Source organism: Ceratotherium simum, chromosome 15 (genome assembly GCF_057802395.1).
Source record: "Ceratotherium simum simum isolate JZ-2026a chromosome 15, ASM5780239v1, whole genome shotgun sequence".
Classification (NCBI taxonomy): domain Eukaryota; kingdom Metazoa; phylum Chordata; class Mammalia; order Perissodactyla; family Rhinocerotidae; genus Ceratotherium; species Ceratotherium simum.
This window is the reverse complement of record NC_141914.1, coordinates 5,457,308-5,484,135: the sequence shown is the minus strand read 5'-3', so window position 1 is coordinate 5,484,135 and position 26,828 is coordinate 5,457,308. Positions and strand designations below refer to the sequence as shown.

Here is a 26,828-nt window from a genome sequence, read left to right as displayed (position 1 = left end):
GCCAGCCTCAGTGACCCAATGTACAGTGTATGACCATGGACTGAGATCCTTACATTCTTAGAAAGGAGTAAGATTAACTCCACAATACAAAAACGAGCAGAGAATAAGCAATCAACTCATGAGTATTCACTCCCTTGTGTAGTCCCCTCTCACAACGAAGAGGGCTGACCTGTATACCAATAGAATACTGCAGAAATGACAATGGCACTTCTGAGGACAGGTTAAAACAGACAGCCATCTTCTACCTTACTCTCTCTCAATCATTCACTCTGGTGGAAGCTGCCATGTCATGAGGTCACCCAAGCAGTCTATGGGAGGTCCCTGTGGTGAGGAACTGCAGGCTCCTGCCAACACCCAGGTGAGGGAGTCATCTCAGAAGGGCTACCCCAGTTCAGGTGAAGCGTCAGATGCCTGCAACCTCCTGAGAGCCTGAGGCACCGCGACCCAGCTAAGCCGCTCCCAGATCCCTGACTCTGAAACCCCACGAGACAAGAGCTGTTTGTTGTTTTAAGCATTTTGTTTTGGGGTACATCGTTACATAGCAATAGATAATTAATATACATAGTTTTGACTTTAATTGGAAACATGTAGGGGTGACAGCTATTGGAAAAAAAAAAAGACTTAAGACACACAATCAAATGGAAAATGTGAACCTCATTAAGACTCCTGAGTTAACAAACTGCCAATTGCAAGAAGGTAGCTATGAGACAATTAGGGAAATTCAAATCTAGACTAGTATGTGTTGACAGTAAGAATCCCTTAATTTTGTTAAGTATAATAATGATATGGTGGTTATGTTAAAAAGAAAAGAAGGTTATCATTTAGACATGCATACTGAAATAGCTGAGTGAAATAATATGTAAAGGATATGATTTAAAATCCTCCAGCGGTGGGGGTGGTGGGGCAAGATGGGGGTGGTGAGGCAAGATAGATGAAAACAGAATGCCAAAATATTGGTAAGTGTTGAAGCTGCATGATGGGTACATGAAGTTCCGATTATTCTACCTCTACTTTTGTGTATGTTTCAAAATTTACATAATAAAAGCTATTTTATTTTTTTGTGTGTGAGGAAGATCAGCCCTGAGCTAACATCCATGCCAATCCTCCTCTTTTTGCTGAGGAAGACTGGCCCTGAGCTAACATCTATTGCCAATCCTCCTTTTCTTTTCCCTTTTTCTCCCCAAAGCCCCATTAGATAGCTGTATGTCATAGTTGCACATCCTTCCAGTTGCTGTATGTGGGACACCGCTTCAGCATGGCAGGACAAATGGTGCGTCGGTGCGCGCCCAGGATCTGAACCCGGGCCACCAGTGGCGGAGAGCAAGCGCACTTACCCACTAAGCCACGGGGCTGGCCCAATAAAAGCTATTTTAAAACTCTACTCAGCTTATCATTATATTGGCATATAATTTTAAAGATTTTAATTACATCCTTTTCACCTTTTTAGTTTGTCAGACAGCAATACCTCCTGGTCTCTGATGGTTTTTAGGGCTCTTCTCTGTATCTTCACCACTTATGTATATCATTTTGACAATTACTCAACTGGACATAGTTTTCCAGTAACAGAGGCACCTGCTTTATCTGAAAAAGGATAATAGCATCCATTTTGTTTATTTTCACGATGCTCAACATTTTGTTGATCCTTTTAACTTAACAACATATTAAGACTAAAATCCTTGGGATAAAAATTTACAATTCCAAAATCTCTTTTATGGAATTTAAGTAAAAACTCAGAATTATTTATTTTATTTTGGATGATTTCATATTCTATTCTAAGAGACTGCTATGTTAATAAATTATTAGTAATACATTTTTATGTTGATTATTTTGCTCAAAGTATAACCAGCAGTTGATCTAACCAGTGATGTCAGGGACTCATCACACATCATATGTCAAAAAATATTCATTAAAGTGGCCTATAAATTCATCTCGGGAATCTATAAATAACTGATGTATTAATCTAGAGCTGTGCTCTCCAATACAATAGCCACTAGCCTCTAAGCACCTGAAATGTGGCTGGTCTGAACTGTGATACGCTGTATGTGTTTTGAAGTGTTTCAAATTGGTGTCACACCCCAGATTTCCAATATGCAGTAGAAACAACAGAATTTAAAACATTAATAACTTCTTAATAATGATTACATGTTGATATACTGGATATGTTGGATTAAATAAAATGTATAATTAAAATTAATTTTACCTTTTTTAAAACTTTATGTGGCTAATAGAAAATTTAAGTTACATGTGGCTTCCACTGTATTTCTTTTGATCTAGAGATTTACCTCCAGAACGCTAATCTACTGACTAATGTCACATCTTAATAACTGTGTGATTTTTTATATTGTATGTTTTAATTTAAACTAAAAAAAGTAACAGTTTTAGCAAGGCATACAATTAATGCCACCCTAGAGGAATTCAATGCAGATCAGACTGTGTTAATCGGATGCCTCTGGAAAGGGAACCTGGTTGTTGGGGGACAGAGGCAGGAGAGAGAATTTTCAAATTTTCACTGTATATCCCTCTATATTTTTAAAATTTTACCTTTTTGAAAATAAATTTTCAATGAAAACAAACCCCTGATAAAATGCTGTCAGATACTGTTAGTGGAGCCCTACAACCCATTCCTTTGTCAGTGAAGAGCAAAGACTATCTGGTACAACAGTCCTCCAGCTGCCATCCTACAACAGCAGACACGCTTCAAACGGGACAGAGTGTCTTTAAACAGACGTTAGGTCACCGGACACAGCCATTAAACTCCATTATACCCAAACTCTGCTTCTGCCTCCCTGTTTCAGCCCACACCTGCCACAACTGTGGTCTGTTCCAGTTTCAGCAGTTGCATCTTGGTGCAAAGGAAAGACTGTGACCGAAGTTGGTTGCAAAGAAGCTTAAGCAATAAGAAATTCTTCCCAACCACTCATTCATCAGCAAAATGCCACTTGCTAGTTCCTATGACTAACGTTCGTCCAAAGGGACAACTCTAAAAGTATCGCCATAGGATGACAGGACTCTATTACCAAAAGTGCTCAGTTCATTTTAGGCTAGGATTTTTTTTTATGTGATTTGACTCAGTCACTTGCTTCTGGTGCTGAAAATACATCATACCACCACTTGGCCCCTTTATACAAGTAGTTAGAGCACCACCTGGTGTTTGTTTTAAAGTGAAATGTGTAGTTTTAAAGGTCCTAACATGCACAGGCAATTCAGAGAAATGACATTCTAATGTCTGGAAGGAACCCTATAGACCAGTAACTACTTAGCCATGTTCTGCAGAACTCCAAGGGTTTCAATGAGGCACCTCAGTGCCTGCTATCTTGAGCTTGTGGCCCCCAATCCCCTTTAGCAACCATGGCAATGATCCCTTTATCTGTTTCAAACACTGAGCTTTCAAGTTATTTTCATTCAGGACTAAAGACATTCTTTTGAAACCACTGGTTTAGTCCAATTTTCATATTTACAGTGAGAGAATATCAAAACCCAGAGAGATTAAACTACTCATCCAAGGACACATCATCTAGAGAAGAAAAGTTTGATTTTATATACATTGCATTTTTTTCCACAAAACACATACTGCTAACTGCACAAAAATATAAAAGGCTATTTATCTTTCAAAAAAACTACACTTAAAGTTGTGCTAAACCTCTATTCTAAAAATCTTCTTAAATTACAAAAATAATTAATACACAGTTGCGAGAGGGAGAAGAAAACAAAACGGCACATAAGTATTATGCAAAATAAGGCATCACACCTCAATGGGTCACCTCTGACCCACTGACTAGTGACTGGAAGGAATCCTTCCTATCTTTCACCCTGTATTTATATTCACATAAACACTTTTTTTCAGGTGATTTTTCTTTTTGATAATCGAAAGCATACCTGACATAATGTTCTATTTGGTTTTTTTAACCAAAACATGCCATATTAATAAATCAAAATTCTCGCAACTGTGTTCAAAGCATGAACGCACATGTAAGCGTTTACCATTACCAACAAAGCTGCAATAAACATTTCTGCACATGTACCTTCCCGCACACGTGCTCTACGCTCTATTTTACCTTCACTCTGACCTGCTTGTGTCTGAGCTCCTGTATACGGTGGCTGCTGTGGCTGAACTCCTGGCGGGTGAGCTGCAGAGGAAGAGGAAGCAATGCTGTCGGGAGTTCCTGAACGGTCTTCGGCAGGAGCACTGGGTGGCCCTGGATGGTCATGAAAAGTCAGTTCAGTTCCTAACACAAGACCTCTCCCCAGCAAGCTCAATTAATAATAAGTTTGGTTAAAAGAGACTAAAAAGAAAAGTACTACAGAATAAGCAGAACCACAAATGCAGCCTTTTACATTAAATGTATATACTTTATTTTTTCCTTTGCTCCAGTCTCTTAAGAATCCAAAGCTACACCTGGAAATGCTTCCCTATAAAGTGTAGATGCTATATTCCTCAGTGCTAACTTCCCTCTGCAAAAACCAAAACTCGTCTCTGCAATATCAGTATCCCCTACCTTAGGCAATCTATTCTGTAGATCAACCAAAAGTACCATTTCATTCTTCAATGGGTTTTCACTGCCCATAAATCAAGTTCAACCCTCTAGTTTGGTATTCAAGGGTCCAAACATTATTTCTCACAATTCCTCTTCTCACACGCCCCCTTCAGCTAAACTAACCTAGTCCCACAATACGTCTAATATTTTTTCAGCCTCCATTTCATTCATCACTGTTCCCTCCACTGTCCCATTTTCACGTCTAAATATAACATTCTTTAAAACCCAGTTGTCACTCCACAGTTCTAGTAAGCCTTCTTCACCCAGAAATACTTTTTCTACTTGAGAACTTCTATAGAGTTTACTTTTACGATGGCCCCAACCAACTGCTACTTGGCATTTCTGAACAGGTCCCATCTTCCCTCCTAGACTACAAGTTCTTTCGGCCACACTCCTGATTCTTTTCATCTGCCTCACAAGGCCTAGCACTGTTACATGTAGAGCCACTCAAATTCTTCCAAAATGAACAAAGTAAACGGAGAGAACTCACTACAGTTCCAATACTGTGACAGTCAAAAAAACATTCTGAAGATAACTGTAGCTATGTCTTACTCCTTTAAGTTCTTTTTGTTTGGGCATCACAGAAGAGGGGTTAAAAGCACAGGTTGTGGAGCCAGACAGCCAAGGTTCAAATCCCAGTGCTGCCACTTAGTCGCTGTGGAACTCTGGGCATGTTACTGAATCTCCTCCTGTGCCTCAGTTCCCTCATCTGTACAACAGAAATACTAATTCCTACTTCGCAAGGTTACTGTAAGGACTATGAGAGCTCACGCAAGTGATTACACTTAGAAAGCTCCACATCAGCACTTGCTATTGCTAGCACTCATTTCCCTGAGGGCAAACCTCTATCTTGTGCACTGGTGTATCCCAGAACTGAGCACTGTATTAGGCACACAGCTGGCAGCTGACAGTCCAAGTATTGATGAGAATCTACACTAGGAGAAGAGAGCGGAAACGCAAGAGAAACTGATGATTACCAGAGTAAAATGGATGACTGTGCCTGGGAACCACCGTTTTACTGATATTTATACACAGGTAGATAAACATACAGCCACATCCCTCCTACAAAAGACACTGTGTTATTATCCTTACAAAATATATTACTGGGGCCAGCCCGGTGGCGTAGAGGTTATGCCATACGCTACGCACATGCTCCGCTTTGGCAGCCCGGGGTTCGCAGGTTCGAATCCTGGGTGCACACCGATGCGCCTCTTGTCAAGCCATGCTGTGACAGTGTCCCATATAAAGTAGAGGAAGATGGGCACAGATGTTAGCCCAGAGCCAATCTTCCTCAGCAAAAAGAGGAGGATTGGCATCGGATGTTAGCTCAGGGCTAATCTTCCTCACAAAAAAAATATATATATATTACCTTGACTCCTCTTTTCTCCCTTCATTGTAACCTATTAGTTACTGTTGCTCATCCTATCCTTGTAATATTTCATCCCTCCTTGCATGTCCACATTCACTTTTGGAGCTGAGTTTTTCACCACAGCACACCTGAATAACTACAAAGTATCTTGACATTTTCAATGTGTACGGTTTTTCCTACTTCAGCTCAACATCCAAAGCTACCATAAAAATATTCTTCAAATAATGTGAATCATATCACAGTAGTCTCCCCTTATCCACAGGGAATATGTTTCAAGACCCCTGTGGATGCCTGAAACCACACACAATGCTGAACCCTCTGTATACCATGCTTTTTCCTATATATACAGACCTACGATAAAGTTTAATTTATAAATTAGGCACAGTAAGAGATCAGTAACAGTACATTTCTTTGGCATATCTGAATTGCCAGCATCACTGCTCTTGTGCTTTGGGGCCACTATTAAGTACAATAAGGGGGACTTGAACACAAACGCTGCGATACTGCGACAGTCGATCTGATAACAGAGAGGCTACTAAGTGACTAACGGGCGGGAGCGTACACAGCATGGATCTGCTGGACAAAGAGATGATTGACGTCCCAGGCAGGAGGGATTGGGACAGAGCAGAACAGTAGGAGATTTCATCATGCTACTCAGAATGACAAGCAATTTAAAATTTATGAATTGTTTATATCTGGAATTTTCCATTTAATATTTTTGGACCACAGTTGACCAAGGGTAACTGAAACCGTGGAAAGCAAAACTGCGGTTAAGGAGAGACTACTGTAATCACATTGTCCTGGTCTGGCATATATTATATTCACACACGTCACACACAACAATTTTTAAGCCTGACCTCACATGTAACTATTTACTTCTCTATCTAGCATTTCTTGAAGTCTTAAATATTAAGGAACTGTAGTACCAACCCATATTTCAGTTGCTCTAAAAATGTTCTTCAGATGTATCACTTGTCTGGTGTCTTCTTTTGCCAAGAACATACGTCATATCCAAATATTTGTCCCTTCTTTTCAGAATTTCACACAATTCTCTTTAGTGAATAATCCCACAAAACTCTCAAAGAAAATGAAAATTAACAGGCAGAATCCTATATTTCCAGTTACTAATAATGGCAAAGTAAACTGGTCAGGTAAACGCTCCCATAGGTAACAACTAAAAACCTGGACAAAATAGAAGAAAACTATCTGAAATCACTGGAAGTCAATCAAATGTCAGCAGAAACCAGAAAAGAGTTTACCCCAGTGGAACTACAATGGGCGAAAACTGCAAGCCCCGACCTCTGCAGCACAGCAGCAGAAAACCAGTGTTAACTTCATGGCTGGCCAAGCAGCCGCAAATTTAGGAGGAAAATCCCTGGAATAAGAGAGCCACCAAAGAAGTGAGACCTAAAATCTGAGTGTCAGCTCAGCCCAAACCCCCAGCTGACCACAGGGTTTGGAGGGGGGACACCCACAAGGGCTCAGGAAAAGCAGCAGCATCTGGAGCTGAAAGGACTGAGCAGAGATATCAGCTGCTATGCTTCACGCAGAGACAGAGCGAACGGTGTGACTCCACACGAGTTAACTCCCTATAAGAGGAACAACATCAAAACATCCGCAAAAGAACCTAAAAGAATCCCAAGTCACTACCACATATTAACAACGATGTCCAGTTTTCAATCAACAACTATCAGACATGCAAAGAAACAGGAAAATGTGACCCACACTTGGGGAAAAAAGGCAGTCAAAAGAAACTGACTCTAAACAGGCCCAGATGTTGGACGTAGCACACAAATATTTCAAAGCAGCTATTATAAATGTTTTTGAAGAATTAAACAAAAATACACTCAATGAATTAAAGGAAAATAGTCTTAATCAACGTAAAGGTAAGAAATCTCAACAGAAAAAAAGGAAACTATAAAAAGAACCAAATGGAAATTCTAGAGCTGAAAACACAATAACTGAGATGAAAAATTCATTAGAAAAGTTCAATAGCAGATTGGAAATGGCAGAAAGAATCAGTGAACTTGAAGAGAGTTCAATAGAAATCATCCAATCTAAAGAACAGAGAGAAAAAACAGTGAAGAAAAATGAACTTCAGAGACCCATGGGACAGTATCAAGCTCTCTAATGTATGTGTAATTGGAATCCTAAAACAGAGAAAGAAGCAGAAGAAACGATGGCCAAAAAATAAAGAAGTAGTCACAGTATAAGTGCTGTTCTAAGGTTAAAAACATTTATATAAAAACACTTGCTACACTAAACCAATTTAATCAGAAATCTACATTTAAATTTAAATTTCTCTAATTTAAGATCAGAAGAGAGAATAAGATATCAAATATAATCTAAATCCTGCAACAAATCTGAAATAAGACTATAAAATGTTCTGATTTTTTAAAAAATTAACTTTCTGAATTCTACTTTTGATAAAACTGACCTGAACCAAGCAGTGGTTACTCTTTAAAGAGGAGGGTTCTACTGACTGGGAGAGGGCAGGAGAAAGCTCTTGGGGTGCCGGGTGGAAACCATCTACACCTTGATCTAGCTGGTGCATACAGACATGGGCATATACACATGTAAAAATCTACTGAACTGAACGCTTAAGATGTTTGTACTTCACCATACCCAAGCTATCCTTCTATTACAGAAGGAAAGAAGGAAAGAGAGGGAAGGAAGGACAGGAGAAGGAAGGATGGGAGGGAGGAACTAACTTACCTGAAACCTGATCATCTGTTAAGCCAAACGCTGACATGACATTTTTATTGATTTCATCTTGGTTTTTTAAAGGATCAAAGGCTGACATACTTGCTGCCATAACCTGAGTAGACTGTTTTCCAGAAGAATCAGAAGCAGCAGGCTTTTCTTCCCTACCATCCACAGTATCTAGAAGAGGAATAAACAGGAACTTGTTTCCATTTTATCTCTATAATCAATAAAGCATAAAAAATACAAGATAGGGAAATATACATGTGCATATAGTCTGGAACGTTGAGAGTATCTCTGAATACAGGATTATAGTTAATTGTACTTCTTTATACTTGTTTATATTTTTATTTTTAAAATCAGAAAAAAGGTCTAAAAGAAATGCAAGATAAATAACAGCTTCAAAAGATTGTATCTACCTCCTTCCCTGAGAATTATGAGATGAGAAAAAAAACACAAGTTCCTTAAATAGTGAGAAATATTTTACCCCTCTTTTTTGGAGCTCCATAAACTATACCCCAGTATCAGATACATACTGGGCACTAATACTTTATTTTGTAAAAGGATAAGAAGCTTAACTAAAGTTATGCTATCAACTTTTATGTTTTATTTCTACTCGTCTATTGGTCCATTACTAAATTACATGGAAATCTCAAGCCAACCAACACATTAAACACACACTTTAAATCTGCTATGTCTTCCTCTAAAATACTTTTTTTACTCACTTAAATCCTTACAGATGAAATGATGTGTCTGGGATTTGCTTAAAATCCTATGGGAGGGGTGGAGATGCGTGGGAGTATAGACGACATGATACTGACTATGAGTTGATAACTGCTGAAGTTGGGTGAGGGTTCATGGGATTCATGATAGTATTACTGTCTCCTTTGTACAAGTCTAAATGTTCCCATAACAAAATATTTCAAAAAACAGAAAAATAGAACTTGAAACATTATGAGCAGGGTAAATGTGAAACCATGTTTTTCTAAGGACACCAAGCCCCTCAGCAGGCATTTATACTACCACCATGTGAAAGAAAGAGGGTTCAAGAATAACCACACTTTACAAACAGGAACCTGAGGCCACAATATTAAAAAAGGGCATAAAAACAAACAATAAACAAGTAAACAAAAAGAATATTGCCAACCATTTACTCTATTAGACAATTATCAATTTTTTTGTTACCAACCAAGTAAATAAACATCAGTTATTAGATCACCCTGTGATGGAGACAAAATTTATCCTGTGAAAAATTTAAGTACCAAGTGGAACAGAAGCACACATGGGCCTGCACTCTCATTCATTCCCATCATTCCACTGGTTACACTAGTGTTTCATAAACTGCTGGAAGGAAACTCCTATAAAATAAGCCTACCAGTTATGTCTTCCTCACCAATTTCCTTCTTCTGACTCCAAAGCTACACCTCAAGAGCGGATCACACCCATCTTACCAGTTATTCCCCCTCACACTGCTACCATCCACTACCAATGCACCTTTCCACTTATCCAGCAGGAAACACAATGTGTGTGCACTAGCCTATGCCATTAGCTGCTCCCTTAGCTGCTATAGCTACTGCAACAGGTCAAGCCAGTATTTAAGGTAGACTATGCATCACCTGCCTCAGAGGAGAGCAAGTGTCCAAGAACCACTGCAGAGGCAGAGCACTCAGAACACAGGCAGTCACACAGTTCCGGGGGAGGACAAGCCACATGGTTCACGGGACTGACAGCTGACTGGCAGTTTTTTTGTGTGTGTGGACTAGACTTTCAGTTTCGGACATAGGTTTTTTTGGCTTATTTTATGCTGTTTTTCTTGAGAAGATTATTAAAACAGGATATGTTCTAAGAGCTCAGAAGCTTAGAAAATTTCTTAGAAGGCAGGTGGTCAAGAGGTAAGTGATCTTATTAAGTACAGGAGAGAAAACAAAAAATAAATTACAACCACCTGTGAAAATAAAGCATAGAATGCATTATTCAACTCATTAGATAACTCAGATGGGACACAATAACTAAAAGGACGGCCCAAAAAAGAAACAATATGTGATATAAATTCCAAGGTGCAGAGAAGAAACCAATTTAACATCTTTTACATTAGCAGGTGAGAAGTTAACAATAAAATATATGAAAACATGGAAATAAAGGGCTGATAAAGAAAAGCAGTAGAAACAATGGCAAGAAATAAGTAAGAACAAAAAGGTTGCCTCATCAAAACCAAAAACCTTGTAATTCTATTCCTTGGAGCAGAACGTAGGCTACTGTAGGTAATTTCTGCACAGTACTGGCTATACTTCTTGAATTTTGATCTAAATTTCATAATATTCTACAGATGCCTAAATCCCCCGAAATTATATGCAAATGCTGTTGTGTCAGCATTTATGAATTTTTCTGGGAAAATGGCCAAAAGTTTGCTTCAGTTCCTTGACCTAAAATTGGAGCTTTTTGTTTGGAGAGATAGGGTTCAGAACAGGCAATCTGCTTTGACCTGAAATATCAAAGCTTTCATCAAAAAGAAGCCAGGAGGATCTCATTACAGTATTTCAGCAAATCTCCAACATATTCTGAAATACAGAGATCAAACTGGAAATTACTAATCAATCACCAAGCATTTATTGAGCATCTACCACTAACACAATTCCACATGGCTGGAGAAGAGAAGAAGAGGGGAATTATGAAAAAATGCATCTTTACTTAAACTATAACTAAATTAAAGAAAGAAAACAACACTGCAAAATTTAGATAGAGCCAAAACATAGAATATCTCAGAATCTAAAGGTTGCAAGGGATTTTACAATGCCACTTTTCCACAAAATCATCTTCTATTAAACCCCTTATATGCAGTCATCCAAACTCTATAAAAAATTAGTATTTCACAATATGGACAGTTTTAAGCATATGAAACATATGCAAACACAAAAATTGTAAAAAAGAAAGTTTATTTTTTAAGTGCAACATCTAAGAACATTAAAAGATGAGGAAAGCAGTTTTTTAAAATCTACTTTCAAGCCATAATACATACTTAAACTTCTGTCTACATTTTAAAATATATTTGGTCCCAAAACTACATGTCAGTTCCAAATTTGTCAATAAATCTTGCTTTATCTTAATATAGAGAGTACACGTCATCCGTAAAATGGAAAAAAAATCAATTTTTCTTTGCATGATTAAAATTGTGTTTAAGATAAACTTTACAATACGCTATTTTAATGCACTAATCTAAAATTATTTTTTACTTGAAACTACTTCATATACCACACAAAACTCATGAAATGATTTTAAATTCCTAACGTTCATTAATTATCTATTACATTGAAAAGGGTTCAAGAGTCAAAGGGGTTTGAAAACTGACCTATGTCATAAACCCAGGAGAGTCCAAGACCAGTTGTAAAAAAACCACCCAGAGACATTTTAAAAATAGGATTTCCGGGCCCTACCATCCAGTAGGTCTCTGATGAGATCCAGGAATTGGTGTAATAAAACCTCACGGTAATCCAGATATGATCAGCACAGAGGCAGGAATAAGAAAGGGTGACTCTGAGGGTGTCATCCTACTCCTACTTAAGAAGAGTTCAAAAAAAAAAAAAAAAAAAAACCAAGAATAATAAATCAGAATAAACGGTCTACCATTTTCTGGAATATTGGTGGAAGGTCCTGGTTCTCCAGGTGGTTCCAAGCTATCCAATAAGCGATTCACTTTATTTCGAAGTTCTATCAGTTCTCGACGGAGATATTTCACCTGACTTGATTCAAGAGGTCTTGGTTGGCCATTAACTGAAATGAAAGCATTAATTTGCTTAAAATTAGGAAATGTTCTTATATATCAACAGAATAGTACACTATAAGGAAAAATAAAAATAATTTCTTTAAAAAGAAAAACAAAATCAAACAAGATACCTATTGACGTCATTTGAATAACTCTTTTCAAGGAAAAGATTCTTTACTGCTAATAATTTATGTTTTGGAAAACATAATTATTCATCAGTCTTTGCTGATGCCAGATCTATGGCCTATGACCATATTGGCAAAAAAGGTTTATTAGAAGAATTCAACTATAGTAAAATAAAACCTACGGAAAGCTTTAAATATATACCTAATAGAAATTATGTACCTTCAAAGGCTCATTTTGTTTCACATTATTCTTTTATATTCTTTAAATAATATAACAAACACCTTATTCCATACATAAGTATTAAAAGGTGCAACATGACTGATAGGTCTGTTACCCCTCCCACCTACTTTGGACCTAAAAAAAGAAAAAACAGCTACCTAAAATAACTGACCTAAAAAGTAACCTATTAAAAAAATATGCACAATTCATGAATCCACATCACCACTGTCCTTCAAAGTAGTTACTTCCAAAAGCAGTATATAAGCCAAAAAGTCAGAGAGTATTCAATAATCATTGGGCTTTTTTTACATGAGAGCTAATTACCTCATTTAATTACCTATTTTGTCCACCTAACTTTCAGCCGACTAAAAAATACCAAATCTTTCATCTAGCAACAAAGACTGTCACCATGGAGGTTATTTACAAAAAAAAGTGACAAAAGGCTCCGAATGCAAACCTCAAGATAGGAGTTCAAAAATTAAACTAAACTAAAATGCTTTACGCATTACCAGTACACATACGTACAAATTCCTGAGGCACCAAATTAAAAAAGGAAATCTACTTGGAAATAAAGGTTCAGGGAGATACTTTATTAAATATGTTTCAAATATCAAAAAACCAATATAAGTTTCAGAAGACAATCCACCAGTATTTTACATACTCCCTATATAGTTAAGAGGAAGTTCAATATAATCTCCTACCTACATCAATTAATTACTGGCTTTTACTGAGTATTACTGGTTTTTCTCTAACACGTGAGGAGAAAAGCAGCTCCTGACAGCCAGGACCTGGCCTGGTCCTGTGAGACAGGCCTCAGTGCTGCCAGAAGCTGGCCTGGCACTCACAGGCAGGCTGCAGCGTTCTCCTGTTGAACGTGAACAATTTCAAAGAACATGAACAATCAGAAAAGATCACTCTGTGACTGCGATAGATCAAGCCCACTCCATAATCACATGAGAGCTCAGACGAAACAGAACACTGACCAAACCACAAAAATGACCCAACATCCCTGGCTAACAGGAGGGACTGCTGCTATTTTACCAACTGCAGCTGTAGCCTCAATTCACTGCTCCCACCTTCTGGATTTAGTAGGATACCCAATCAGAGGACCACCCCTACTTCGGACGGTATCCAATCTAGGGCACAGCCCCACTTCCTTGAAGCTTACCCCAAATCACCTAACCCAAGTGCAAGCCCTTTGAAAAATCCTTTCCAACACACTTTTACTGAGACACCTCATTGTTCTCCAAGGTGTTCATTCTCCCTCACTGCAATGTATTTGTAGTCATGCCCCTTTTCATTCCTAATACTGCTTATTTGTGCCTTCTTTTTTCTTAACTAATCTTAAATAGAGGTTTGCTGACTGTATCTTTTCCAAATTGTTGATCCTACTAATTTCCTGACTTCTAGTTCATTTTTGCTCTTAATTATTTTCTTCCTTCTAAGTTATTTGGGCTTACTTGGTCCTTTTTGTATGTAAGGCTATAAATATCCGTTCAAGTATAGCTTCAGCACACTCTAAAAACTCTGTTATGTAGAAGTCATCACTAATTATTTCTAATTCCCATTAATATTTCTTCTTCGACTTATGTTTTTTAAAAGCACATTTTTATCTTCAAAAGTATGGGAGTCTGGGTTATCTTTTTTGTCCAATGGTTTCTAATAAAGCCAGAAGATATTATCTTTAGGATATCTCCTCTCTGATATTTGAGATTTGTTGGAAAACCCACTATGTAGTCAACTTTTATAAATGTCCATACGTACTCAAAAAAAAAACTGTATCCCCTCCTGACTGCTAGACGCACAAGACCAAGCCTATAACTGATTTGTTCAAATTTTCTCTACCCTTACTAATTTTGAGCCTGCTTCATCCATCAGTTTCTGAGAGAAGAGTATTAAAAGCTCTCCTATGATTATAAATTTGTATATTTTTCCTTAGGCTATGATACAAAAGTGTTCAGAACTGCTATATATTCCCAGTGAATTATTCTTTTTATCATTATGAAGTGACTACTACTAATGAAGTTTTCACTTAGAGTCTATTCTGTTAATATTACCAACAAGCTTTGAATTTGTCTAGTGTATCTTTTTCTAGCCCTTTACTTTCAAACTTTGCATAATAGTCTTTTAGTGTGTCTCCTATAGCCAGCATGTAACTAGATTTTGTTTATTTTTAACTCCAATAAGAGGGTCTGTCTTTTAACTTATGCCTTTAGTCCATGTATGTGTATTGTGGTGAGTATTTTGTGCTTTCTAATTATCAATTTATTTTTAACTCCAATAAGAGGGTCTGTCTTTTAACTTATGCCTTTAGTCCATGTATGTGTATTGTGGTGAGTATTTTGTGCTTTCTAATTATCAATTTATTTTTAACTCCAATAAGAGGGTCTGTCTTTTAACTTATGCCTTTAGTCCATGTATGTGTATTGTGGTGAGTATTTTGTGCTTTCTAATTATCAAGCTTTTTCTCTGCTTCTTTTCCTCCTTCCTCACCATCTAGTGAACCAAGTAAATACCCTTTGTTTCCTTTTTTTCCCTCTACTGGCTATTTTTAGTCTTTCAATAATTTTAGACACGCATACTTCAATTAAAAAAATCTAAAGTTAATTACTATCCTCCTCCCAAACAATACAAGTCTTTAAAATATTTTAATTCCTATCACCCCCTCCTCTCTTACATATAATCATTGCTCAGTATTTTTGTCCCATTTTATTTTCATATTCCTGAAACTATTGTTTTTATAATCAGTGCTCCTTTAAATTTACACACATTAACTAGTTTATTTGCTCACAATTTCTTGCATCTTTCATCATTCTTCTGGACTCAATTTCCTTTTTGCTAAAGAACCATTTTTAAAAATTCTTTTAACAAGGGTCCATAAGGATAAACTCTCAGTCTTTGTTTTAAGATGTTTTTATTTCCCCTTATTCCTGAAGTTTACCAGACTATAGAATGCTACTTTCCTAGTTATTTTTTCTGAATAGTTTGAAGATGTTTCTAGCTTCCTTTATCACTATGAATAAGTCAACTTACAGTCTACTCGCTTTGTAGGTGATTGGTCTTATTCTCTCAGGCTTTTAAGATTATCTCTTTGTCTTATTTATTTTCCAGTTTTATGACAGTATGTCCAATGGAGATTTATTTTTACTTATCCTGCTCAGGACTCACTGTACCTCTTGAATCTGAGGGTTTAGATCTTTTATATAATTCTGAAAAATTCTTGAGCCATTACCTCATTTATTTCCACTCTCCCATTCTTCCCTTCTTTAAAGTCAATGGAAATAGCCTGGACTATCTCATTCTCAAAAACCTCTCTCATATTCTCCATCTCTGTGTTTTTGTGCTGTGTTCTCTAAGTTCTTTGGACTACCTTCCAGTTCACTAATTCCCTCTTCAGCTGTAACTAATCTGCTGATCTACCTCTCTACTCTGTATTTAATTTCAATGACTGTATTTTTCATTTCCAAAGTTACCTTAAGTTCTTTTTAAAATCTGTTTCTTCTTTTTTCATAGTGCCTTGTTCTCACATTCTTATTTCTTCTTTTATGTCTAATAATTTTTAGCACATATTTTATAGATTATCATTTCTATTAACTGAAGTTCTTGGAAGTATAATCCTATTATCATTTGTGTCCATTGTTTCTTGCTTACATAGATTGTTTCATGTGTCTTAGAGTTTTGAACTCTAAGTTCATCAACAGGATTTTTTCTGTGAGCAGCCTACATGCTACAGGCCATAGGTCCTAGATGCTCAGTGGCATATATGCTCAAAAAGAATACTGTAGAAGAAAAATCTCTCTCCACTGATGCAAGAAAAGTCAAAGAATTGATACACTAAACTCATACCCTGGGTTGTCAGGGTTTGTGAAGGCTTCCTTGAGGATTCATAACCATGGTCCTTAGGTGGGTTAGGTTTAAATTTAAACTATCTGCACAGTTTGGGAACTCCCAAGCCCAGATACTACCATAAAAAAAAAAGCAAGAAATAAAGGCAAAAATCTGTCTGGACGGGTATGTGCTCAATCCAAAAAGAATATAGTTAAGTCTTAATAGTTCAAAAAGTCTGATATAGCTAAATTAAAGCAATAATAACTCTATTAGGGATATATAATTTACCTCTGAGTTCAAAAACAATAATCTTAATACCCCCAGTTCTTACTGAATTAAGAACATTTTCTTGAAACATACATAGTCAGAAGCTTCACGTAATTTTAAACCACTCCTGAGGGCCGGCCCCATGGCTTAGCGGTTAAGTGCGTGCGCTCCGATGCTGGCAGCCCGGGTTCGGATCCCGGGTGCGCACCGACGCACCGCTTCTCTGGCCATGCTGAGGCCGCATCCCACATACAGCAACTTGAAGGATGTGCAACTATGACATACAACTATCTACTGGGGCTTTGGGGGAAAAATAAATAAATAAAAATTAAAAAAACAAACAAACAAAAAAAAAAACCACTCCTGGAACACCAATTAATGCAAGCACCTTTTGAAAAAAGTTATTGCTTAATTCTGAGTCTTTAAAAGAAAAAAAGCTAAAAAGTCTTTTAAAAAAATAGAATGAATAAAACAGTAAATTTATGAGAAAGTTTACCACTTACCAAATAATGTCAGTTTCAGTATCCTACTACACTGAATTGCAAAGGAAAGGTCAGAACTATCAAAAATTGTTATAAGATCTCCATCTGGAATTAAAAAAAAAAAAAGAAATGAGGCTCAGATTGGCATCAGCAGTAAACTAGGATATACGTTAAATTAAAATCCAAATGTAAATTGCAGAGCATAATTAGAATCTCCCATAAAAATCTTAAACAAACATTAAAGGATCTAGGAAAGACCTATTTGTTCAAAAGAATACTAAATCAATTTTGCTTATTATTTTTACAGCAAGATATTTATCATATCCACATTAGAACAGCTAATCTTAGCTAAAACATAGCCAAGAATAAGGCCTTAGTGATCTTTTACTAGTCACCAGGAGGAGGTTCCTGGTAGCAATATCACAAATTATTGGTTTAGATTGAAACCTTTCCATTCTAAAAAATTTAAATATATTTATCAAAAGTTGAATAAAGACTCTCAAGGTTCAAACCTGAATTCTAAGTACAGTAAAACACCACTGACACAAACGGAGTGGAAGCCATACACAACAGTAACTAAAAGACGTTTTTTTTTTTTTGCAGCTCTGCCCTAATAAACAGGTAGACAGTGGAGTCTTTCAGGTCATTGACTCTTTTGATACTAAGATGAAAACTATCAACTCTCCCCAGAAAAAATATTCATATACACGAGATTCTGAAATCCCCTAGATCCCAAGGATAAAGAATACTATAATTAGCATACCAATTGCCTGTTTCAAAAGCTTTCAAAGGGCTAGGGGAAAAAAATGTTCTCTGGAGAGAGCAAGTACAGAAAAGCAGCCGCAGGCAAGGAGCTGGCCAGGGGCCTCTGCAGGGTATCTTCACAGATACAGGGGGTGGCGGGGAGCTCTGTCCTGGGGCGGCTGAGAGGCTGCTCCAGGGACGCTCTGCTACAGCAATTTTAACACTGATTAGGCAGATTTATTTTGGACAAAGGTGGCAATAAAAGCCATAACTGAGGATTTTATCATCGTTTTTAGCTCTTTATAACCAGATACACTTCTCGTAACAAACCTATCTAATGTTCAACTTCAGGGATTCTACTCGTGAACACATTTTTAAGAAACTAATGTAAAAGAAGGAAACTTTCTATAACTGTCTTTTTTTCTTTTCTGAATTCCCAACAGAAACAGAATATCCTGATTGCAGGAACTTGACCTAAGCCAGACCTCCACCCTAGTACCCAGCACAGTCTAAGGAACACAAATCTGTACAATTCAAAACACTTAAATATACGGGCCAGCCCCATGGCTTAGCGGTTGAGTGCGCGCGCTCCGCTGCTGGCGGCCCGGGTTCGGATCCCGGGCGCGCACCGACGCACTGCTTCTCCGGCCATGCTGGGGCCGCGTCCCACATACAGCAACTGGAGGGCTGTGCAACTATGACATACAACTATCTACTGGGGCTTTGGGGGAAAAAAATAAATAAATAAAAAAAATTTTAAAACACTTAAATATACCATGGAAAACAAATTCAATGGGGTAACTAGATGGGAAGGACAAAGTTTCAACAATGAGGATTCTCTAAGCTAGGGGTCCACAAACTGCGACCAATGAACCAATCCTTGCGTTTACAGGACTGTGAACTAAGAGCGTTTTTTATATTTTTAAAAGGTTTGAAAGAAAAGATGAGCCTGAGGCCTCACATGACCCACAATGCTAGAAATATTACCTGATCCTTTAAAGAAAAAGTTTGCTGACCCTTGCCCTAGACAAAAAAACGGAGTTAAGAGAAAGCCAATTAAACAGGCCAGTGTAAGATACGCCAAGTTTGAGGTGAGAGCAAAGCATCTCAGGTAAAACGAAGACCGTTAAAAATTTGAGTTGTCAAGTGAATAAAAAGAACAAAGTGATCAAATTAAGGCACACATGTAGAAATAAAAGAGTTTTGTGAAAGTCAGTGTGATGTAAGTAGATGAGATTACTAGGGAAGAGAACAGGACGAAAATTGCTCTCCTTGATTGTTCCTTAACATGGGTGACTCTCAAAAATTAGCTTTGGGTACTGTTAGATCACACAGTACAAAAAAGAAAGGTGAATTACACCTGTAGCTAAATGATCAACTCGGCTGATCATCGGTGATTTATATCCCCCTTCCACAGTATAAGTTGTTGGAAAGTGGTTCTCCAACCAGGGACATTTCTTAACCCAGTGACATCTCAGCAGAGCCACGTGACTGGGGTCTGGCCAACGTGACGTGAGCAGAAATGATATACAGCACCTCAAGGCCTAGAGAGTGCAATCTCCCATGTGATCCTCTACACGAGGTCTTCATCCATTTGCCTGCTGGATGCCAATGCTCAAGGTGAGCTCATAAGCCATTTGCTGAAGACATCAGAGCTTCTGTCAACCTGGGTTCCTGAATGATTTCTTGAGTGTTAAACCACCGAGATTTTAAGATTTCTATTATAACAGCTGGCATTACTTTAAGCCAACACCCAGAAAGACAGAGAAGCTATGAGTGATAAGAAGAAAACGGGAACAGCACAGTGTCTGAGATGTTAAAGGATAAAGCATATTTAAAAAAGGATGGTGTGGTTAGCAGTGTCAAGTACTGAGATCAAGGTGAAACAAACTGGAAATATATTCAGCAGCAGTAAAAGAGCAGTAACCACCTAAAGCACAATTTCCATAGAGACGTTAACCAAGAAGACAGGTTTAAAGAACAGGGATTAAAGATACTATTATACTACTATTATAATTCCACTGTGTGTTTGATGAAACATCTGTCATTTAAAACCCATCTCCATAAAAAGAGTTTTGTGGTCAAATGAGTCTGGGAACACTGCATACTATATGCTGACAATGTACATCAGCATATTAAATGCTCTGAAAATTTCTGCAATAAAGAAACACATTTGTCTCTGTTTAAACCGGCTTTCCCATACTCAGTTGACCATGAAATCCGTTCTCATTCAATAACTACTGATATCCCTTTCACTTTGGGAAATAAAAGTGAAAGTTTGGTTTTAAAAGCAAAGAGGAAGCTAGAATTGCACAGGCAGAAGAGAAAAAACGTGCTTATAAAAATATATGTGAAAGCATTCTATCACTTAAAACCCCCTTCTAATAATAAACGACTTAGCTTTTTTTTTGGTGAGGAAGATTGGCCCTGAGCTAACACCTGTTGCCAATCTTCCTCTTTTTGCTTGAGGAAGACTGTCCCTGAGCTAACATCTGTAACAATCTTCCTCTATTTTCTATGTGGGATATCGCCACAGTATGGCTGGATGAGCAGTGTGCAGGTCCACACTCTGGATCCGAACCTGTGAACCCCAGGCCGCCGAAGCGGAGCACGTGAACTTAACCACTATGCCACTGGGCCAGCCCCTTAGCTATTTTTAACTTATAAAGGAATTATAACTAACTACATGAGCATCCCATTAAATAGAAGATAGTGGGCACTCAATTACCATGGAAGGGAACTGAATTTTTATTCTGAGATAGTTCAATGGAAAATGGGCAAAAGAACATACAAAATACTTAGACTTTTAAAAACTAACTTTAGAAATACTCTTACCTTCATCTTTATACTTTATGGTAACTTCATCGTTACTTAGAAGTTTTCCTCTGAAAACTCGCTGCATCATTAGCACTAACTCATCGTAAGTAATATCTTCATTATGAATGGGAATTCGCCGAATATCCTCCCCAAGCTGAGCTTTGATGATTAGCTTCCCACTTAGGTCCAACTGTCCGTTCATGGTGGACTCCAGGATGTTCTCTATATACAACTCTAGAGAAAAGCTGAGAAAATGGTTTTGATAATTACACAACTATAAAACATACCTTGAAAGTTGACAAGTAAAGCTACTATTAGAATCTAACGAAATTCCAGGCTTCAAAAGAGATTCGCTGTTCCAATAATACCACTTTCATGTTAAAATGGTCTGGAGATAACTATTATGTGCTTTAGAAAATAAGTCTCTTATTTTATGTCTATTATTATTTTACTCACATATTTAACTGCTTATCTGACTTTACCATTTAGATTTTTTAACCCAACATTTCTAAAAACAAACTCCTGATCTTCCCCCCAAAATCTGCTTCTCCTGTAGTCTTCTCTATCTCAGTTACTGACAATTCCTTCCTTCTAGTTGCTCAAGATTACAAAAAAATCTTAGTTCTTTTTTCCTCACACCTTACATCTACCAAATCGCCAACAACTCTAGTTGCTACCACCTTTAAAATATCTCTAGAATCCAACCACATCAGCAGCTTCATCTGTCAACTTGATCCAGGCCACCATCACGTCTTGCCTGGATCACTGCAAAAGACCCCTAATGGTGTGCCTGCTTTTCACCTTTGCCCGCTTTTTATCTATTCTCAACTCATCAGTTACCCTGTGAAATAAAATCTAATGTCACTCTGCTCAAAATGTTCTAATGGAGTCCCATGTCACTCTTAGTAAAAGCCAGAAGAACCACAAGGTCATAATCTGGCCCCTGGCCAACTACTTAACCTCATTTCCCACCCCTCCCCACAGCTACCCTGCTACCCCCCCGACTAGACGTTCTCCTCAACTCAGGGCTCTGCACTTGCTGCTGCCTTTGTCTGGAGCCCTTTTCACACTCCTCACATAATTCAGATCCCTGATTAAAGGTTAATTTCTCAGAAGTTTTCCCTGACCATCTAACCTAAAATGGCTCCTCTGTCACCTTCTTACCCTGCTTCATTTTTCTTCAAAGCACTTATCACTACCAGACATTAAAAATTATTTTTTTATTGTCTTTTCCACTAGAAAGTAGGGAAGTAAATGGTTTCATCTGCTGTATACTCAGAGCCTAGAACAGTGCCTCGCATAAGGCAGTCAGTCAGCGATTGGTAAATGAAGGGAGAATACTGGCTTCCAAACTTTATTAGCCTATAACGAAGTGCTAACCCTGAAGAGAAAAGCATGTGTGAACACTAAAATAGTCTCAAATTTTTATTTCTAAAATAAGAAAGACCTCATGAGTATTTTCGCTAATTTTCCTATTTTGGAACTCGAGCAGGAAGGACAAACGAGTGACACCCTCCTGAGCTTTCTAACAAGACTGTCCACTATTGTTTCTACACATCCAATAATGCACGCCCCCCCTCCGACTTCAGTGGGTGTGTAAGATCAGAGTGCACACTTTAGAAAAGAAAGAAGACTGTCAGAGAACCGACCACTAAATACTAATTTGCTTTAGAACTTCCCCCTCTTGGGTTTTAGTTCAATTTTATTTCAGGTTATTCAGTGTGATCATCCTGCAATGACTTTGTAATCCTAAACTCAAAATAATGTCTGAAGTCTCTAGTAATTTAAATGGTTACTATATAATAGAGAAAACACTCACGATTAAATAATGTGTTAATATCTCTTCTTCTCAAGGCCTGTATCTTGTTTTCAAGACTGAGATGTTCTTGAATACATTATCTAACACCACTTTGCACTTCCCCAGCATCAACTCCTTTCTCCTCCTGCCCCACGTAAACGACCTCTCAGACTGCTCAGAGCGCCCTACAGTCTCCTACTGGCTATTCTGGTTTCAATCTCATGCTTTTCTACTGGCAGCTTTCTGTTTTCCCCTCTTAAATTTGTTATTTCATTAACATCATACTTGGTTTTCATACTTCTCTACAATTATTCTTTGTGTGTGTGTGTGTTTGAAAGCACCCCACCTTCCCAAAACACCAACCCTTCAAATACCAACCCTGAGTTTTCATGAGTCCTAACTCATTTCATGAATATTACATATAATGCCCTAAAGTTCTTCATATAAATGCCCTAGGTCCTTCCAACTGACTATTCCTTAAATGAATGTCTTAGACCCCCTTGCCATCCTCTGAACAGATTATATTTTATTAATAAATCTTTAATGCAATGAGGCATTACATACTGAATCTAACCCTCTAAGGTCAGTGCAGGACCGAGTGGACTGTGTTCCACGATCTGGATGGTGTGTTTGTCGTAATGTAAAATAAGATACGGTTAGTTTTTTATCTGCCAATTCTCATAATGGACTTCTCATGAAGACTGTGATTAACTGAAACCTCCATAGGACCTTTTCACCCGTTAGCCAAACATGCTCTCTTCATTCAGGAAACAGCTACTGAATACCTGCGATGTGCCAAGCTCTGAAGTATAATTACTTCAAGAAGACGGTCCAGATTCCACCTTGCTTGCCTTACAGCCTGAGAGTAATAAAGAACTTCAGTAACTCAATGCACGCTACCTTCTCCTACCCACAGGATATGTAAACCAGCAATAACATAGTCAAGGACCAGGGCTTAGCCTCAGCAAGATGGTACTATTTACCCTCAGTAGCACCTAGAATAGTGCCTGGCATATAGCAGGTATTTAAAGGCTTGTTTCTGTTCCCTGAACAAAACATGAATGAGGAATAATTAAGTTCTAATACAGGGATTGGAAGAAGCTGTACGCTCAGGTCAGTTCCTAAGACAGACCTTCACACTGTACCTTCTTTATGTAACTAGAAGTGACTCCCCACAATACACATACTAATTAAGAGAAATTTCCAACATCGAATATAATTGATAGTATGTCCTTTTGACTATGGGGGGATTGTTGCTCAGTTCCAATGGATGTGACAACATCAGTCTCTTACTTTGTATCACCCATGTTTGCCTGCAAATTCACTTATTCCTTGGTGTTTCTTAGGGACTGGAAACCCCCTGCGGCCTGAACTAGGGCTTCTTCCTCAAGGTTGTCCCCAGTGTGTGCAGTCATCTCCTCAAGGCATGCACACTGTCACAAAACTAAGGGTGCCACAGAATTTTCCCTGCTGGGGGAAATCCCATCCCCAATTTATGTAACAGAAGAATTCAGGTCCTGTTTTTCTCTAACTTCAGTCACAAGGTAGAGACTGGTATAAACCACTAGTTCCCAGTACTGCTGGTGAGATCCTTACAGCATTTTCTTCTCCCATCTTGTCCTTGCCCCACTCCCTCTCAAGTCCAGAAATGACACAGCCATTAACTTATGAAACCTTCCAACAGGAACACTGTTCTCAGGGCGGGAGAATAAAGCGACTGCCCAAATGCAAATAAAAAGCCTGCCTCTTGAACCAGGATCTAGTTTCAGTGGCCAAACCTCAAGCTCGACTAAGCCGGTGGGTAGGGCCCGGCTCAAATCAGGGGGCCTGATTAGGCTCCTCCCGAGGGTAGAAATTTCCTCTAAGAAACTCTAAGCAAATCAACTCTTGATTATTCCGAAGAACGCAAGGAGCCTCAAATCCTGCTTGACCAGAGGCAGTGTAGCAAGATGGTCAAGATTCCCACTACTAGCCGTGTGCCCTTAGGGAAGTACTTCTCCAGGCCTCACTTTCATCATGTGCAAAATGTAAATAATATCTAAATCTGGAAGGATCTTTGTGACGACTAAAGGAGATCATGCACCTAAAATACTCAGTCTAGCGCCCAGCAAAGTAAACTCTTACAAGTTAGCGATCATGATCGTCATCACTGTAAAACTGGGCTAGGCCTCCCGACGGCGCTTGATTCAGCGCTGACACAGCGAAGCAACGAGGTTCCTCTCCAGTGACCCCAATCCACTATTCCCACAGCGCCATTCTCCGCCCTCCTCGCCCTTCCCAGCCCCTCTGGCGGGGGCCGCTCGCTCGCCCCCGGCCTCCCACAGCTCCCGCTCGCCAGTGCGACCCCTGGAGCCGGCGGAATCCGCCCCGAACAGCCCCAGAGCCCCAGAGGCCCGCCGCCCTGCCACCGGGCCTGCGGGACCCCCTCCACCCCGGAGCGCTCCCCTCCCCCCGCGGGCCCCACCCGGCCTCCCCCTCCCGGCCCGCGACCCCTTCCACGGCCGCACCGGCCCCGCCGCCCGCCGGCTCGAGCGGGGCCCTCCCCGCGCTTCCCCGTCCGGGGCCCGCCTCGTCCGAGCCTCCGTCTCAGCGGCCATACCGGCTTCCGAGGCCGCTCCGCGGTCTCGGCTGGCCGGACGCCGGGCTCCGGGGCGTCGGGAGGCTGCGCTCACGGCTCACTCGGTCCCCTCGGCGGGCCGGGCCAATCGCGCGGACCCACCGAGCCCAGCGAGAGCTCGGCCCAGTACGTGGCAGGTAGAGAAGAGAGGGGCGGGAGCAAGAACAAAATCTGTCCCTTCGCCCCGCCTCACGGCGACAGGCCACCCCAGGACGCATGCGCAGCGGCGCCGGCGCGGAGCCGGCGAGGCCCGGGCGTGCGTGGGCCGCAGTCCTCGCTTTCTCACTGGATGACCAAGCGCAGGAAGTGTGAGCGGCTCGGGGTCACGCATGCGCGGGGCGTGACCAGCACTTCCGGTTTTCTGGAAGGCTTCCGCCTACCGTCTCGCGCCTGTCGGGGCGTGTAGTTCGCTGTTTTGGGCTCTTTTTGAGAGCCGGTTGAAAGTGAGTGTTTGTCCAATTTTGGGTGGTTTTTTGTTGTTGTTGTTTTGTGACCACTGTAGTTCTAGTATCGCGAAAGAAGCGAACGCTTTTCCCGCCTGTCTTGTGCAGACTCATTCATTCACTGTTGGCGCCTACGCTCTGCCACGCAGGGTGCTGGGAATGGGGATGAATCAGTCTGGGAGCAAGCAGTTTCCAGGAGCGGTTACGAGACAGAACAGACCTATGAGTGTAAAGGGTAAAGGCTGCGAAATGAAGGCGGATTAAGGATTCCAGAAGCCTTTTTGGAGGATAAGGCATTTGAGCGTGTCCTATGTACTCTTTCCTTCTCAGCTAAAGCGTTTGTTTTGAATACGGGTATTTATGTTACGAAGCGCGCTGGCTAAGACTGAACCCTACGTTGGGCGAGGGGGGAGGGAGCGGGGGGGGGGGGGGGGGGGCTATTTTAAAAGATGCAAGCAACTTTACCTGGGGTAGAGTAATTCAGGGTGAGAAGTTTTAGTAGTGTAAATAGTGTGATCTTTTTGCAGTTATAAGTCTGAAAAATTCTATGTGAGAGTGAAATGTGTGAGTTTAGAATGCTTTTTGCTTCTGAATTGTATTTTGCAACCCTGTGTATGTTGCTCTTTGAGCAAATGCTTGCAGAAATTGGGGAGCAAGGACCGTAGAAGAAATGAAAAAAGTTCCTGATTTTCTCCAAAGACTGTTCTTCATTGCTTGTTATTTAGAACTGAGTAATCCAGGGCCGGCCCCGTGGCTTAGCGGTTAAGTGCGTGCGCTCCGCTGCCGGCGGCCCGGGTTCGGATCCCGGGTGCGCACCGAGGCACCACTCCTCCAGCCATGCTGAGGCCGCGTCCCACATACAGCAACTAGAAGGATGTGCAGCTATGACAGACAACTATGTACTGGGGCTTTGGGGGAAAAATAAATAAATAAAATCTTTAAAAAAAAAAAAAAAAAAAGAACTGAGTAATCCAAACTTGGGGAGAGAACTGCTGTCCAATAATAGTATTCTGATGTCTTTGAGATGGTTTGAGATTGGATAAAACCAGACAAATATGGCAGAGGTAAAATTCTCCCTGAAGGAAGTGAATTATACCGCCGTCAATATTCCTAGAAAGAG

The 26,828-nt window shown here is 39.6% G+C and overlaps 1 protein-coding gene across 4 annotated transcripts in view; it reads right to left on the bottom strand.

The window, feature by feature from the left end:
* Window positions 1–25,454, bottom strand: part of TFG (trafficking from ER to golgi regulator) — a 32,114-nt gene extending 6,660 nt beyond the window's left edge. Inside the window, exons 1-6 of one of the 4 annotated variants that reach the window (XM_014794963.2) lie at window positions 25,248–25,454; window positions 20,869–21,095; window positions 17,311–17,394; window positions 12,229–12,375; window positions 8,620–8,787; window positions 4,056–4,196 (exon numbers count right to left, since the gene is read on the bottom strand). In XM_014794963.2, the coding sequence (XP_014650449.1) occupies window positions 4,056–4,196; window positions 8,620–8,787; window positions 12,229–12,375; window positions 17,311–17,394; window positions 20,869–21,052 (724 nt within the window). In that variant the 5' untranslated portion in view covers window positions 21,053–21,095; window positions 25,248–25,454. The remainder of the gene's footprint in view (window positions 1–4,055; window positions 4,197–8,619; window positions 8,788–12,228; window positions 12,376–17,310; window positions 17,395–20,868; window positions 21,096–25,247) is intronic. The other 3 variants (XM_014794964.2, XM_004439958.3, XM_004439959.3) reach the window with 3 other exon arrangements.
* Between the last annotated feature and the right edge of the window lie 1,374 nt (window positions 25,455–26,828).